The 17,787-nt window shown below is 45.1% G+C and overlaps 1 protein-coding gene across 3 annotated transcripts in view; it reads left to right on the top strand.

The window, feature by feature from the left end:
* The window catches only part of TMEM181 (transmembrane protein 181), a 65,081-nt gene that overhangs the window by 19,860 nt on the left and 27,434 nt on the right, over positions 1-17,787 (top strand). For all 3 annotated transcript variants that reach the window (XR_004645085.1, XM_034765307.1, XM_034765309.1), the window contains exons 2-5: positions 3,689-3,792; positions 8,311-8,363; positions 12,108-12,198; positions 12,812-12,933. Coding sequence is in view for 2 of the 3 variants with exons in the window: in XM_034765307.1 (XP_034621198.1) it covers positions 3,689-3,792; positions 8,311-8,363; positions 12,108-12,198; positions 12,812-12,933 (370 nt within the window). In the remaining variant the exon portion in view is untranslated. The remainder of the gene's footprint in view (positions 1-3,688; positions 3,793-8,310; positions 8,364-12,107; positions 12,199-12,811; positions 12,934-17,787) is intronic.

The following is a 17,787-nucleotide window of genomic DNA, read 5'->3' as shown; positions in this document are numbered from 1 at the left end:
CATGAAGTCATACACAGGCAGCCTGGACAGGAGTCAGGAGCTGTTCAACTACAGGCTGAGCAAGTGCAGAATGGTGGCAGAATGTGCATTTGGCCGTTTAAAAGGTCGCTGGCGATCGTTACTGACTTGCTCAGACCTCGGCCAAACCAATATCCCCATTGTTATTTCTGCTTGCTGTGTGCTCCACAATCTCTGTGAAAGTAAGGGGGAGACCTTTATGGCGGGGTGGGAGGCTGAGGCAAATCGCCTGGCTGCTGATTACGCGCAGCCAGATACCAGGGCGATTAGAAGAGCACACCAGGAAGCGCTGTGCATCAGAGAAGCTTTGAAAACCAGTTTCATGACTGGCCAGGCTACAGTGTGAAATTTCTGTTTGTTTCTCCTTCATGAAAACCCGCCCCCTTTATTGACTCATTCTCTGTAAGGAACCCACCCTCCCCTTCCCCCAGCTTGCTTTCAAAGGAAATAAAGTCACTATCGTTTAAAAATCATTTATTCTTTATTAATTGATTATAAAAAGAGGGAGAGAACCTGGGTGGAGTTTGGGAGGAGGATTGGGAGGAAGGAAAAGGCCACTAAAAAAGGGTTTAAAAAAATGACAGCCTTTTGCTTGGGCTGTCCACTGGGGTGGAATGGGAGGGTGTACGGAGCCTCCCCCTCCCCCCCATGTTCTTACACGTCTGGGTGAGGAGGCTATGGAACATGGTGAGGGGGGAGGGGAGTTATACAGGGGCTGTAGCGGCACTCTGTTATCCTGCTGCCGTTTCTGAAGCTCCACCAGACGCCGGAGCATGTCTGTTTGCTCACGCAGCAGCCCCAGCATTGCATCCTGCCTCCTCTGATCTTCCTGCCGCCACCTCTCATCTCGAGCGTCCCTCCTGTCCTCACGTTGGTCCCTCCTGTCCTCACGTTGGTCCCTCCTGTCCTCACGTTCACTGGTTTCTTTCCTATACTTTGAAACCGTGTCCTTCCACTCATTCAGATGAGCTCTTTCACTGCGGGTGGATTCCATGATTTCTGCGAACATCTCGTCTCGCATCTTCTTTTTCCGACGCCTTATCTGAGATAGCCTTCGGGACAGAGGAGGGAGGCTTGAAAAATTTGCAGCTGCTGGTGGGAGGGAAAAAAGGAGAGAATTTTTTAAAAAGATACATTTTGCAGAACAATGCTTATACTCTTTCACGGTGACCAACACTATTCACATTACATAGCACGTGTGATTTCTGTGCAAGGTCACATTTTGCCTCTTAATATTGAGCGCTGGTGGCTTTGCTGCTAGAGATCACAGACGCAGGTCTGGGCAACAGAATTCGGCTTGCATGCGGCCATGGTAAGCCATTGTCTTTCGGCTTCTGCGCCCTCCTTTCCCACATACCAACCAAAGCCCGTTGAGTGCTGCGGTTTTCCTGTTAACCTTCAGCAGCAGAAAACAAACTAACCTCCCCCCCCCCTCCCCCGCCCCGCCATGAATTCTCTGGGATGATTGCTTTACCCCTCCCCCCACCACGTGGCTGGTATCAGGGAAGATCCCTGCTAGCCGAACGTGAAAAGCTCTGGGCCAATTCCCCCCGCCCTGCCCTGCGCTTGGCTAACTGCAGGGAAGGATTTATTTTCAGCCACAGGCAAACAGCCCAGTAGGAACGGCCACCTCTGTCCCCTTAATTAAATTCCCATATTTCAACCAGGTTACCATGAGCGATATCACTCTCCTGAGGATTACACAGCGAGATAAAGAACAGATGTTGCTTGAATGCCAGCAAACACCGGGACCATACGCTGCCAGGCTTTGTCATGCAATGATACCAGATTACTTGCTGCAAGCATAGCGTGGTCAAGTGTCCTACCATGGAGGATGGAATAAGGCTGCACTGCCCAGAAACCTTGTGGCAAGGCTTTTGGAGTACCTCCAGGAGAGCTTCATGGAGATGTCCCTGGAGGATTTCCGCTCCATCCCCAGACACGTTAACAGACTTTTCCAGTAGCTGTACTGGCCGCAAATGCATCCCAAGTCCTCAGGGCAAAGTAGTCATTAAAAAACGCTTGCTTTTAAAACAAGTTTTATATTTTAAAAGGTAAACTCACCTGAGGTCCCTTCCATGGGGTCGTGGTCTTGGATACTGGCTTGGGAGGGTTGGGAGGGTACTTCAGTCAGGCTGAGAAAAAGATCCTGGCTGTTGGGGAGAACGGAGTGCTGGGTGCTCTCCGCAAGCTCGTCGTCGTCCTCCTCCTCTTCCCCGTCCGCAGAATCCTCAGGTGTAGCTGATGAGATTATCCCTGCCTCGGAATCCACGGTCAGAGGTGGGGTAGTGGTGGCGACTCCCCCTAGCACTGCATGCAGCTCAGCGTAGAAGCGGCATGTCCGCAGCTCTGACCCGGAGCGACCGTTTGCCTCCTTTGTTTTTTGATAGGCTTGTCTGAGCTCCTTGACTTTCACGCAGCACTGATCTGAGTCCCTACTGTGGCCTCTCTCCATCATGCCCTTGGAGATTTTTTCAAAAGTTTTGGCATTTCGTCTTTTTGAACGAAGTTCTGCTAGCACTGAATCCTCTCCCCATATAGCGATCAGATCCAGTACCTCCCGTACAGTCCATGCTGGTGCTCTTTTTCGATTATCGGCCTGCATGGTTACCTGTGCTGATGAGCTCTCTGTGGTCACCTGTGCTCTCCAGGCTGGGCAAACAGGAAATAAAATTCAAATGTTCGCGGGGCTTTTCCTGTCTACCTGGCCAGTGCATCCGAGTTAAGATTGTTGTCCAGAGCGGTCACAATGGTGCACTGTGGGATAGCTCCTGGAGGCCAATACCATTGAATTGCGGCCACACTAACCCTAATTCGAAATGACAATATCGATTTTGGTGCTACTCCGCTTGTCGGGGTGGAGTACAGAAATAGATTTTAAGAGCCCTTTATTTCGAAATAAATGGCTTCGTTGTGTGGATGGGTGCAGGGTTAATTCAATTTAACGTTGCTAAATCCGAATTAAAGTCATAGTGTAGACCAGGCCTCAGTTAAGCGATACAGGTCATCAGCATCAGCTTTCACTCTTATGGTTAGAAATATGGTATCCTCACAATACCCTGTGTCAAGTATCAGAGGGGTAGCCGTGTTAGTCTGAATCTGAAAAAAGCAACAGAGGGTCCTGTGGCACCTTTAAGACTAACAGAAATATTGAACCATAAGCTTTCGTGGGTGAATGCCCACTTCATCAGACGTACTCCAATACTTCTGTTAGTCTTAAGAATACCCTGTGTGTGTCTGTATATCAGATAGTTGAGCTCAAATATAGAACTTTTTTCTGTCTAGGAGGAGTTAAGGAGGAGACCCTTTCCCACACTTAGATCTTAGGATAGCAGAAAATGCTTTTGGCATGAAAGAAATGGTAACTGCTGTTTAAAGTACTAGAACAAGAAAAACTTCACTTTCTTTAGTGTGCAGTATTTTCAACTTCTAACCACTTAGAAAAAAAAAATCATTAGAGTTGGCGATACTGTGTGTGTGTGTGTGGCTGGAAGGAAACTATTACGCTTGCTCTGTAAAAGTGCATTATTGATGGATTCTTCTTGGTATTCCACGTTGGCACAGAAATTATTATTTTTTTTTTATTATTATTGAGGACTGGCTGATGCAGTCTCTTTTTACAAGTGCCATTACTGAGTGCTAATTCTGGGCTTTCTTTTGCTTCCTGCAGGTTAGCACCAATGCGATTGTATACACTGTCCAAACGACACTTTGTTCTGGTCTTTGTTGTATTCTTCATTTGTTTTGGTTTGACAGTCTTCATCGGAATTGCAGGTAAGATTATTATTGTCTTTTTTTTAAAACTATGGCTGTTTCTATACTTTAACTTGTGTAAATAACTTATACTCCACAGATTTGCTCCAGTGTTAATGAGGCTAGTGCCTTGAGATCTCTGGAGCTGTACATAGCTGCAAGTCTGCATCTGATGTTTACAGTTTTTTTCTTACATCTGTATTGAATAGATTTCCTTGCTTGGTTGTACAGTTTCTATACTGAAGTAGATGCTAATTAAGCAAATGGTGCATTTAAGATTAGCTAAATGGAAGATTGATGTGTCTAAGAAGCCTTGGTCTGCTGATTACAGGTGGCTAATACCTGCATACATTTGGGATAGAAAAGCAACATATTAAGAGGAAGTATGGTGATTAAAACACAGGACTGGGTGTTAGAAATCTGGGTACCATTCATGACTGTGGTGTTACTCAAAGTGGCTCTGTGAAAAATGGCATCGTGTGGTGTTCCACCTCCCGTCTCAATGACTCCATCTCAAATGTGCTCAGTTTACAAGTAAAAGGAGAGGCTTTCTATTTGTGTGTGTGTGTGTGTGTGTGTGTAACTGTCAGCCCTGCAACTGCAAATTCAGCTTGAGATCTGAGAATCAAACTGCATTCTTTAACTTGTACAGCTTCAATAGTACAAACAATTTACCGCTCATTTATACTAATGCAGCCCTGTTGTCTCATTATGCCCTTGGTTACAGCTGTCAAACCTTATTGCCTCCAGTGAGGATTATGCAAGTGTAGCTAAGGAAAATAGCTGACTCTGTAATTAGAATACTGTGAATTGTTCTGATGCACAGGCCAGAATAGAATCCAGTTTATTCTTCCAGAGGTTTGTGCCTTCTGCAGAGCTGGCAGTAGTAAATACTTTGCAATAGTAAGTGAGTACACATGAGCAGATCTCTTGAATAAGAAGGTGTAGCTTTTTACTTAGAATCACACTTTATCCTCTCTCTGCCTCAGTCTTTCCATCTGTAAAATAGTGGGGATAATACTCTGCTTCCCCATGAGGGTGTTGAGAATTAATTAATTGATTGTTTGTAATGCATTGGATGGAACGTGCCATAGAAATGCAAAATATTTTTGATAATACTGTAAAATGGGCAAACAGCTTTTCATTAATAAATAGTAACTGAGTCTCCAGTTTAAAATGTGGCTGAAGGTCTGTGTTACTCTGTGGGGGCCATGTTATGTTCCAGGATTTTGGAGGCTGAGGGTGACTTGTGGAGTGGTGGTGGTGGTCTTGAGAGTAGGATCGGGGGTATCTATATCGTATGTTATGGTGTTATTTTGGTAACATACTAGACAAGAATTCTAAATTCATTCTGGCCATCCTGCAAATGAAGAAGATGGAAACATTTTTCTATTCAGTGCTGCTGAACTTTGCCACACTCAAAAGCTGCTTTAAACAAATGAACAAAAAATAACTGTAGCATAAATGAGCAAAAATCAGCCATAAAATAGAACGGTCTTAGATGCTGTTAGTTTGTCTCTTAAAATTTCAGAACCAAACTAACTGCCATCATCTTCATACATAAGAGTGACATTGCTGGGAGGTGCCTGGGGGCAAATTAGGGCAATGCATGGTCCTTAATATGATTTTTTGTAAATGTAGTTTTCAGATTACATCTCTTATGAACTATTAAGCAAGAAAAGGGAATGGCTTCATTAGAGCTGTTTCTGACTCAGCTAAATAATTGGGCCATATTCTTCTGTTTTGTGTGCTACATTCAATTCTAATTACTTGATTGGGACTTGCAGGCATGTGACAGCTTGTTTTGACTAATAATGGGCAAAGCAATGCTCTCATAAAAGTAAAAAAAATTGAGCTGTTCAGGCCTAATGAATGACCCTTCTCAGTATGGAATGTTGTTATTAGTGTGTTGCATTGCATCTACTTGCATGTAGCTCTGATGATGTGGATGCCCCTGTCCCATGTAACTCTGCTGTTGTAAGGAATTCATGGTTCTTTGTACCCTGTTGGAAGTGTTGTCCGACCTTTGATTTTCTTCAGGAATTGGCGGTGCTGTGGGATTCTTATCCTCATGAAATTGCTTTGGCAGCTGGGTGTGTTGACAGGGCATGGACCCAACTCATTATTATGTTGATTGATTTTTTGCTTTTAAAAGGACTTACTTGACCTTGTGATCTACCTTTTTATTATGCTCACTTGCAGAGTCCATATCATTCTTTTAAAAAGTACTTTCTGAGTGCATTTTAGTTTTAAAAACTAAACACCTAGCTGCACATTCCTGAGCAAACCTACAGAAAAAACCTGGTCTGTCTGTAAGAGAGTTTTTCCCCCCCCTTTCTTTTAAGCAAGGAAACGTTTCAGTTTGTTGTTCAAGGGAAACTGGGGAGAAAATACTTGTAATTTCTTGGTAAGTCCCCAACTATTTTTTTCAAAGTGCACCAGAAAAATACTATTCTTGATTATAAGACCCATAGTTCACATGCTGGTCATAACAACACTTAGATACTTGTGTGAATACCTACCTGTGAAAAGAGATTATACAGCTTTATGGGCCCTTAAGATTGTGATATATTTTTTTCCTTAGTTGGTAGCACTAGATTTGTTCTACTCCATTATTAACAACCCCATGTTCTCTATATGGGGGAGGGGTATGCACAGTGCAGTGCTCACTAGTTAAAGTTGTATGGTGTTAGTGAATATCTCACACACAAAAAAAACCTGAGCAGACTGAATAGGAGTACTTGTGGCACCTTAGAGACTAACAAATTTATTAGAGCATAAGCTTTCGTGGGCTACAACCCACTTCTTCGGATGCAGACTGAAAGAAGCAAGAGGGGGTGTGGTGGGAGGGACTTGAGGGTATGTCTGCTGTCTCTCACTTGTACATTCCATTCCACACATCTAGTGTGTTTACGTGCAGTACTGGGAACTGAGTTAGGAGCCTTATTCCTACGTGAGAGCAGGCGTTTCTTTAATTAAAGATGTCTGCTGCTCTGATCTTTGTAACCCAGGACCTGGTTCAGATCTGTTCTCTAAGAGGCATCCATTCTCCTCCCCTTTTCATGGTTCTTTCGTGCTAGTTCTGTGGAGTAAAGAATGCAGAAGAGATGCAAGTTGGCCTATGAAGATGCTGAGCTTGTTTTCTGTGCTGGTACAGTTTTTCTGCTCATCTACCTAAGTTCTCCTTAATTCTGTAAAGGTTCATTTTCACTGTTTCTGTGAGGCTGAGTGTATAATAGTTTGTTCATTATTCTTTAGTTCCATGACCAGAAGAGCCATTCAGTCTGCTGCTTTAACAAATCAATTTAAATGTCACTTGTTGAAAACAACATCCATATCTGCAGTAGAACCTCAATAAAACCATTCACATTTTTTATGTGTATAAGGATCAATTTATGTAAGGTTACGTTTAGGTCATGGAGGTCATGAAAGTCACGGAATCCATGACTTCCAGAGACCTCTGTGACATTCTCTGCTTGCTTCAGTGCCAGGGGCTGCGGGACTCTGGAGCTGGCAGCCAGTGGGGCCCTGGCAGGGTTCCAGCGACAAGGGGCCCCCTGCAAGGTTTCAGCGACAGGTGACAGACTCCTGAGGGGGCCCTCTTCAGGGTTCCAGCAACGGGGGACAGCCTTGCGCGCAGGTTGGGGGAACCACCTCAGGCGAGTGGCTGGGGGTTTCCCATTTTCTCTTTGGGAAATATGATCACCCTGCAGTTTCTAGCTCCCATGGATGCAGAGGGGGAACCCCACAGCTCCCAGCCACCACGGTGGTGGGAGAAACCATGGAGCCGCAGCAGCAAAAGTCACAGACAGGTCACCGCTTCCATGAATTTTTGTTTATTGTCTGTGACTTTTACTAAAAATCTTAGCCTTAATTATATGTAACCTAGACACAAACGTAAGTAATTCCCTTCAATGGGCCAAGATGGTCAAAATCCAACACTCATTCCACTAATGATCATTACTGTAACCACAAGGCATGCAAATGGTGCACTGGGTACTCTAATGCTGTAGGGCAACTTAAATAGATCTCTCTTCCCTAAGAATGCCTCCTCATTTCTACCTCTAGACACAAGTATTAACCACAGCACCAGTCTTTATTGGACAGTTACAAATAATTTATTAATCACAAACATAGCAGAGTTAATTTATTAGTTGGGGTGTGCTGTGAATTTTTAATAGGATTGTAAAAAAAAAAAATTAGTTGTAAGGAAATATCTAGTGTCTTATTTGAATGCATTTGTAGCATGTGGTAGAGTAGGGATCTGGGACTTGGCACTCCTGACTTCTAGTCCTTGTTCTGGTACTTAATTGTTGAGTGGCCTTGCATGGCTATCAAGGGACTTGCCCCTCAGTTTACACATCTATACCCTGGTGTAATATTTGCCTGCTTCACTGGGGTATTGCATAACTAATATTTGCAAAGTGCTTTGAATCCTGAGATTAAAGATACTTCAGACTTGTATAATTATCTTACTATGATGTCATTATTTATGGATTTACTTCAGTACTGTCTTCTCTCCTTTTGACTATCATTTAGGTCCTAGTGTAATTGAATCCACTGCAGTAACCGCTAAATTGAAAAACTTAAAGGTAAGAACTACATTATATTGTTGTTACGTGGCAGGCACTGATGACTTTATTTGTTAAAAAGTATTTTATTAATTTACACACATGCTTAAGAAGTAAGATTTTAAATGGAAAATTATATTTTGATATATCTGTGTGTCGTGCTTTCCAACTTGCACGAGAATTCAGAATTTACTGGCTAAATTTTCTCGGATTAGTGCTTTATGCTGCCTCATGAGTAAAGCCCCGTGTTTGTCACGGAGGTCATGGATTCTGTGACCTCCGTGACTTGTGGGCCTGGCCCGGGGGCAGCTTGGGCAGCCCCTGGGCCAGGCGCAGCAGCTGCTGCTGGAGCAGTCTCTGTTGCCCCCCCCCCCCTACAGCAGCAAGAGTTTGGGGGGGGGGGGCTCAGGGCTGGGGATTGGGGTGCCTGAGCAGTGCTTACCTGGAGGGGGGGGCTCCCCCTCCCCATAGCTCCTAGCTCCATGTGCTGCCTCTGCTGGCAAGCACCGACCTTGCAGCTCCCTTTGGCTGGATTCCCAGCCAATGGGAACTGTAGAACTGGGGCTTGGGGTGGAGCAGAGGCAGCAAGTGGAGCTCAGGAACCGGGGGGGGGGGCGCCCCCCCCCCCCCGGCCAGCTCCGGCGCCCCCCCCCCAGCAGTCATCCCCCTCCCCCCCCCCGAGCACCCGCCATGCCATCCCCGAGCTCCCGCTGCACCCCCTGGCCCTTCCCCCCCGGAACCCGCTGTGCTCCCCTCCCCGCCAGCACCTGCCGCGCCGCCCCCCCCAGGCCATTCCCCTGAGCTCCCTCGCCTCCCCCCCAGTTTTAGTCAGGGGTATATAGTAAACGTCATGGACAGGTCACGGGCTGTGAATTTTTGTTTATGGCCTGAGACCTGTCCGTGACTTTTACTAAAAATAAGCGTGACTAAAACGTAGCCTTACTCATGAGTACCCAGCATCAGTTTCTAGTCTTAGTTCTTCTCCAGGCTGGTAAGTTAGGGAGACCTGTGATAGGGCAGAGTTGCTCTGCAGCAGACACTGTGGCCAAGCAAAGTGTGAGATTCCCTTGAGAACTCGTACATCGCTCTTTAGCCAAGAAAAAGAACCACAATGTGCATCCTTAAGGGAGTGGGTGGAGGGGAAATTGAAAGCAGAGAATTTAAAAAGTCATCAATGAGGACTAACACCCCCACATCCATTTTCAATTCTGTCAACTGGAAGGAATGTGTTTTTCTTGGCAATTGTTCACTGGTAAGTGAAAGATATGAAATAAACATCAGAGATCTGGTATCCTAAAAGAAACCTTCACATCCTCACTTTCAAGGTTCTGCACTTTTCCTGCATCTTAGCTCTTGTTTTTTTCCTATACCCACTCCAGTTTTACCTTCGGCAGTAGTCTGATGGGGGGATTTGGGACAGTACTTAAGTTGATTTGAAATAATAAAGTTATGTGTTCAATTTGTTGAGCCCTAAGTGTTGTACCTGTGCTCTCTATATTTAACTTGCCACCTATGTATATTTGTTTTAGAGAACAGAAACCATTCTTATACACTTGTTGTACCCAGATGAGCAGAGGTATGGCAAGGAAAAGCCAACCCTTTCTCTTCTACCACTGCTTCTTGTAAACTGTGAATCTAGACCGGAAGGGACCACTATGATCATCTAGTCTAGGCCTGCACAACATGCGGCCCGCGTGGGCTCACTGTGCGGCCCGCAAGGGTTGAGTAGGTGGGCTCACTGTGTGGCCTGCGGGGAGGGGGGGGTGAGTAGGCAAGCAGTGGGTGAGGGAGGGGGGCTGAGTAGGTGAGCGGGTGGGCAGTGGCGGGGAGTGAGTAGGCAAGCCGGGGGGAGGGTGGGGGGCTGAGGAGGCGGGTGGGCAGTGGCTGGGGGGGGCAGGCGAGCCGGTGGGGGAACTGAGGAGGCAAGCCGGGGGAGTGGGGCTGAGGATGTGAGTGGCAAATCGGTGGCTGACCTGTTCTACTGATCTGGTTTGGCACCTATCCCTTCTCCCAGGGCCGGCTCCAGGCACCAGCAAAACAAGTAGGTGCTTGGGGGCGGCACATTTCTAGGGGCGGCATTCTGGCGCTGGCAATCATAGGCGCCGACTCTGGGGCATGGAGAAAAAGTGCGCTCGCCGCCCCAGCTTGCCTCCGCCTGCTCCCCCGAGCGTGTCGCCGCCGCTCCGCTTCTCCCCCCTCCCTCCCAGGCTTGCCGTGTGCGAAACAGCTGTTTAGCGCAGCAAGGCTGGGAGGGAGAAGAAGCCGAGCGGCAGGGCGCTCGGGGGAGGTGGCGGAGGTGAGCTAGAGCGGGGAGTGGTTCCCCTACCCCCCCCGTTACTTCCTGTGCCCCCCCACCCTATCTCACCTCCGCTCCGCTTGCTCCCCTGAACGCGCCACCACCCTGCTTCTCCGCCCTCCCTTGCCTGAGAGGGAGGAGGGAGAAGCGGAGTGGCGGCATGCCTGGGGGAGCAGGTGGGGCGAAGGTGAGCTAGGGTGCGAGGTCGCGGGGGGGCCCGCAGGAAGCAATGGGTGGCGGGGAATGCGTCACGCCTGGGGAGCAGGCGGGGCTGGGGATTTGGGGAAGGGTGGAGTTGGGGGAGGGGGGGCACAAAAAAAAAGGGGGGGGGGCAGCCAAAATTTTTTTTGCTTGGGGCGGCAAAAATCCTAGAGCCGGCCCTGCCCTCTCCAAGGGTTGCAGCTGTCTGGAGGTGCCTGCCTTCCACGCCTTCCTCATTCACACCCCATTAATTCAACAGGGCAATTGATTACGAAGTGGGGGGAAGATCTTATTCTACTTCTAGGAAAAAAGACATTTTTTCTTTTACCTTAATTATACTACCTTAGGGGCCCGCTATAACATATTACCGAGGTTCAATACTGCTGCTTTGGTGGGGCGGCGCTGGGGAAGGAGTGTTTGTTTCTGCGGGGCAGGTGGCGCTGGGATGGGGGGGGTGTTTCGGCGGCACTGGGGGGTTGTTTCTGGGGGGCGAGCGGCGCTGGGGTGTATGTGTGTTGTGTTTCAGGGGGGCTGGGTGGCGCTGGGGGGGGTGGTGGCGGCGCTCGGGGGGTTTCGGCCCTCAGCTGTTTTCTTTGGAGTAATATGGCCCTCGCCGCTTTACGAGTTGTGCAGGCATGTGTGACCTCCTGTATAAAACACAGGTAGTAAGACTTCCCTGAATTAATTCCTGTTTGAATTAGAGTATAACTTTTAGAAAAACATCCATTCAGAATTTGATCTACTTCTGCTTGCAGCTCGTACCTATCCATTTTTTGTTTCATGGTTTTAAAAGGAATATAAAAGTTTTAGAACATCCAGTGGGAAATGGCTGCCATTTTGATACACAAAGTTGAATAAGCTTGATATGTAGCAATTTGATCACCAAAACTCTGACTCTTGAAGTGTAGAGCTAGAAATAAACTACTTTTGGTGCTTGATTTGAAAATATAAAACTGTATTTCCTTTCTGTACTTGCATTCTCTTTAACTGTTTACTGCTGCTTTTATTTCTTTAAATACTTCTGTCTCTTCTTAATTCAAAGCTACACAAACTCTGCGTGCTGATAAAATGAAATGTATTCAAGGATGGTGTTCACACCACCAGCACTGTACCGAGAACTGATCATTTAATGGATTAAAAAAAAACAAAACATGCTTTTCTGTCAGAAGTGTAGAACGGTAACAGAAGTATTTGTTCATTCCATGTCCAAATGGCTAGTGCAGTAGGATGAACGTGAATTACCTCAAATGCTTCTTGTTTTCTTCCAGATGAGGCCATTTAAATTAAATTCAAAACCATTGTCTACTTATAATCAGCAGCTGTGGCTGACATGTGTGATTCAGCTGGATCAGCCTGATGGTAAGCACCTTGTCCAATTTATTATTTCAGAAAACTGATGTTATCCTGGAATTTTATTACAGTAGGTATAACAAGTCAATTACGGTTACAGTAGTTGACCTGTATTTCACTTAGCTGTCATGTATATTATCATGTAGTTTTACCTGGATCCAAAATGCATGGGAAAAAACCCACCCATCACAATAAATATGCAGAACTTGACTTGTTAGCTAAGAATCTAAGGGAATGGTTGCAGGGAAATTTTAAAGTTGTTTGTTTTTTATACTTTTTGCTAAAGTAGTAGTGGGGTGTGTGTGTGTGTGTCTCTCTTTCTCTTCAGCTTCCTCTTTTTGGGATTAGACTAGTTGATGTTATTAGATATTGACTATAGATTAACACTCAGATTCTCAGATCGCATTATCAGGTATTGCTAATTGCACTGACTACCACACTGACTTTAATGGGAATTCTTGCCCAAGTCAGAAATGCAAGATTTTTCCTCTCTACTGTAATAATGCGTACCTGAATTGGCTTCAGTAAGCTGGGAGTATTGCTGCACCTAGTAACTCTATTTGAGATTTCATTTCTGCATTTGTTTTGGACAACAGCTTAATATTTTTCTCTTTAATTACAGAATCCAGCTTCAAAACAAATGTTACTATGACAGTTAAAATACGTGGTGTAGAAGAAAATGGAAGTTCATCGTTCATTAATAAACAAGTTTACAATCGGACGAGAATGCTGAACTGTGCACAAGTAAGTATTTTTTTGAAACAACACTAATTGTAAAGCTTATTCTTTTAAAACTACTCGTGTGTTGTAGATGTGGGGAGAGTATCTGATAAGGAGGCCACAGGGGAAAACTTGCAGTAAGAGTTTGTCTACATTATGCTTGCAGTTGTGCTAGTAATACTGTCTTTCTTGGATTTTGCTAGCAAGGTTGTAATATGGCTTCCTGCAGCTGTGTGGCATGACTTCTTTTGAGATCCATAGTAACCAGACCGAAATACAGAATACTTTTCAGGTTGTCAATAGCATGAATGGAACTGAATTACAGGGAAAAAAAAATCTCTTTACACTGGGAAAATGGTAAAACTCAGCTGGTCACGACTGTGTTTAAACGCAATTGCTGCTGGCACTGTTTTAGTATTAATGTGGACAGATCCTAAATGGAAGAATCAGAATGCTGTAATATAGTCACTGCCTTGAGTCTGAGGCAAAACATTATTTATGTGTATTCATTTAAGGTTTTAAAGTTCTAGCATACCTTTTCTTCAGCATCTAAGATTTGAGTTAGTTTAACTTGAAGAGCCATGAAACTACAGCTCCTAATGAGTGAGACTTTCATAATTAGGGCCCTACCAAATTCACCATCCATTTTGGTCAACTTCATGGTCATAGGATTTTAAAAATAGTAAATTTCATGATTTTAGCTATTTAAATCTGAAATTTCATGGTGGTGTAATTGTAGGGGTCCTGATCCAAAAAGGAGTTGTGGGGGGGGGTCTCAAGATTATTGTAGGTTGGGTTTCAGTACTGCTACCCTTACTTCTGTGCTGCTGGTGGTGGCGGCGCTGCCTTCAGAGCTGGGCGGCTGGAGAGCAGTGGCTGCTGGCCGGGAGCCAAGCTCTGAAGGTAGAGTCATCGCCAGCAGCAGCACAGAAGTAAGGATGGCATGATATGGTATTGCCACCCTTACTTCTGCGCTGCTGCCTGCAGAGCTGGGTCCTCAGTCAGCAGACTCTCTGGCCACCCAGCTCTGAGGGCAGCATCACAGAAGTAAGAGTGGCAGTACCATACCAAGCCATCCTTACTTCTGCACTGCTGCTGATGGGGCGCTGCCTTCAGAGCTGGGTGCCTGGCCACCAGCTCTGAAGGCAGCGCAGAAGTAAGGGTGGCAATATCGTGTCTCCCTTCTAAAATAACCTTGTGACTCCACTCCCCTCCTCCCCCACCGCAGCTCCCTTTTGAGTCAGAAACCCCAATTTGAGAATGCTGGTGTCCCCCATGAAATCTGTATAGTATTGGGTAAAAGCACACAAAAGACCAGATTTCATGGTCCGGGATGTGTTTTTCACAACCGTGAATTTGGTAGGGCCCTAATCATAAGTCAGATATTCTGGACTTGACATTTTTTTTCTTATCTCTGCTGGATTCTTTTTTCTTTTTCTTTTTAAACTCCCCAATCATTAGTTAGCCTTTAGGCTGACCCAAGACAGTTGAATCTTGCACACTCCATTTCCCCCTTCCTCTTGCACTCCTTCATGACTGATGGTATTTCTTTAAGGATTTCAATATAGAAGGGTTTTAGAGGAGTGTGAGACCCACCCTGTCCTGCCAACCTGTGACCCAAAAATTCCCCCAAATTCTCCTCTGTGCCATCAGGCTATTTCTTTGGAAGGCTTAGTGAAATATTTCAAATATTTGTAACGTGAGTGTGTAAAGAGATGCTCTGTCTCTGCTTGGTCACTTTGTCTCACCTATACGTGGGCATTCTGAATGTTTTGAATGTCTTAAGTCAGTCTAGATGCTGCTTCTAGTTTTCTGGCATGTGATCCCCTCTACAAGATGTAAAAAAGAAAATAATAAAAAAGATTAGGTAAAATGTTTAAATGTCCCTAAATGACTTATGAACCCAAATCCTATTGACATTCAGTGGCTAGGCTCCTAGTCATTTAAGTGGTTATGAAAGTTTCATGCATTATCACAACAGTATCGTGTACCTTCTGTTTCTCTTGGTTTCTGTTGACTCTCTTTGACAGCAACAGAGACTGGAGGACAATCTGGCATCTTTCATAGATTCTGTTGGTCAGAAGGAACAACTGTGATAATCTAGTCTGACCTGCATAACACAGGGGCTAGAACTTCCCTGAAATAATTTCTGTTTGAACTAGAGCCTATCTTTTAGAAGAACATCCAATCTTAATTTAAAAATTGCCAGTGATGGAGAATCTTCCACAACTCTTGGTAAAAATTGTTCCAAAGATTTATTACTCTCACTCTTTCAAGAGTGGTCTTCCAAAAACCAGTAGACTGTCTATACTATATACATGTTGAAAGTTAGATTAACTCTGGGTCTTACCTGAGTAATATTGAACTCTGGATGACTAGTCAGGACCAGTTGGAAAGGTAATAAATGTCATTCACCTGACCAGTGTCTGGAAATTAGTTTCTTTCTACCTACACTTCAATTCCTTTCACACTCTGGTACTTCCATTGCTAGTTGTATCTCTTCCCCTGCATTCTTCGAGTTCCCAGCACTGTCCTGGGAGATATCCACTGAAATGTCACAGCTGTTGGAGTTAGAAACTTGAGCAGGGTGCAAAGGTGTATTTGCAGGGCTGTCCCTAGCAATTCTGAGGCCCTACGCAGCCCCCCCGCGAGGTGTGTGGGGCCCCAGGCCTCTGTGGGGGGGGGGGGACTGGCTTGGGGGGCAGAGGGGAAGCACCCCCCAGCACTCACTGGCGGCGCGGCTGGGGCCGGGTCACTGCACTTCCCGCCGCCGGTGAGTGCAGGCCTGGCCATGCTGCAGAGCTCAGGGGAGTGGGGGTGGGGCTGGGGCGGAGCAAGGGTGGGAAGAGGCGGGGCTGGGGCAGGGAATGAGCTGGAGCAGCGGCTGGAGCAGCACGCAGCTGCACAGGCACCAGGAAATTTGGTGCCCCAAACTTCCTGGTGCCCTACACAGCTGCGTACTTTGCTTATGGATAAGGACGGCCCTGTGTATTTGTACTGCAATCTTGTTGGTTGAAATGGAGACTTCTTACAAATGGGCAGACTTAAGAATATAAGCCATGTCCCTTTTTTACTGGGTATAGATAGGGCCCTACCAAATTGACGGTCATGAAAAACGTATCGTGGACTGTGAAATCTGGTATCCCACCATGAAATCTGGTCTTTTGTGTGCATTTACACTATTTCAGGGGTTGGCAACCTTTCAGAAGTGGTGTGTTGAGTCTTCATTTATTCACTCTAATTTAAGGTTTTGCATGCCAGTAATACATTTTAACGTTTTTAGAAGGTCTCTTTCTATAAGTCTGTAATACATAACTAAACTATTGTTGTATGTAAAGTAAATAAGGTTTTTAAAATATTTAAAAAGCTTAATTTAAAATTAAATTAAAATGCAGAGCCCCCTGGACTGGTGGCCAGGACCTGGGCAGTCTGAGTGCCACTGAAAATCAGCTTGCCTACCCCGCCCTATTTTTTAGGTGACAAATCTGAGGAACTGTCATTGAGGTGTCATTAGAAGAAGTTTTGGAACAAATTGATAAACTAAACTGTAATAAGTCACCAGGACCAGATGGTATTCACCCAAGAGTTCTGAAGGAACTCAAATGTGAAATTGCAGAATTTCTAACTGTAGTCTGTAATCTATCCTTTAAATCAGCTTCTGTACCAAATGACTGGAGGATAACTAATGTGATGCCAATTCTTAAAAAGGGCTCCAGAAGTGATCCCGGCAATTACAGGCCGGTAAACCTGACTTCAGTACCGGGCAAACTGGTTGAAATCATAGTAAAGAACAAAACTGTCAGACACATAGATGAACATAATTTGTTGGGGGAAGAGTCAACATGATTTTTGTAAAGGAAAATCATGCCTCACCAATCTATTAGAATTCTTTGAGGGGGTCAACAAGCATGTGGATGAGGGGGATCTAGTGGATATAGTGTATTTAGATTTTCAGAAAGCCTTTGACAAGGTCCCTCACCAAAGGCTCTTCAGCAAAGTAAGCTGTCATGGGATAAGAGGGAAGGTCCTCTCATGGATTGGTAACTGGTTAAAAGATAGGAAACAAAGGGTAGGAATAAATGGTTAATTTTCAGAATGAAGAGAGGTAAATAGTGGTGTCCCCCAGGGGTCTGTACTGGGCCGAGTTCTATTCAATATATTCATAAATGATCTGGAAAAGGGGGTAAACAGTGAGGTGGCAAAATTTGCCAATGATACTAAATTGCTCAACATAGTTAAGTCCCAGGCAGACTGCGAAGAGCTACAAAAGGATCTCTCAAAACTGGGTGACCAGGCAACAAAAAGGCAGATGAAATTCAATGTTGAAAATGCAAAGTAATGCACCTTGGAAAAAAATCCCAACTATACATATAAAATGATGGGGTCTAAATTAGCTGTTACAACTCAAGAAAGAGATCTTGGAGTCATTGTGAATAGTTCTCTGAAAATATCCACTCAGTGTGCAGCGCCAGTCAAAAAAGCAAACAGAGTGTTGGGAATCATTGAGAAAGGCATAGCTAATAAGACAGAAAATATCATATTCCCTCTATATAAATCCATGGTACGCCCGCATCTTGAATACTGCCTGCAGAAGTGGTCACCCCATCTCAAAAAAGATACAGTGGAATTGGGAAGGGTTCATTAAAGGGCAACAAAGATGATTAGAGGTATGGAACAGCTGCCATATGAGAAGAGATTAAGACTGTGACTTTTCAGCTTGGAAAAGAGACGACTAACGGGGGATATGATAGAGGTCTATAAAATCATGACTGGTGTGGAAAAAGTAAACAAGGAAGTGTTACTTATTCCTTCTCATAACACAAGAACTAGGGTCACCAAATGAAATTAATAGGCAGCAGGTTTAAAACAAACAAAAGG

This window comes from Trachemys scripta, chromosome 3 (genome assembly GCF_013100865.1).
Source record: "Trachemys scripta elegans isolate TJP31775 chromosome 3, CAS_Tse_1.0, whole genome shotgun sequence".
Taxonomy (NCBI): domain Eukaryota; kingdom Metazoa; phylum Chordata; order Testudines; family Emydidae; genus Trachemys; species Trachemys scripta.
The sequence above is the reverse complement of the archived record's forward strand: the minus strand, read 5'-3'. Positions and strand labels throughout refer to the sequence as shown.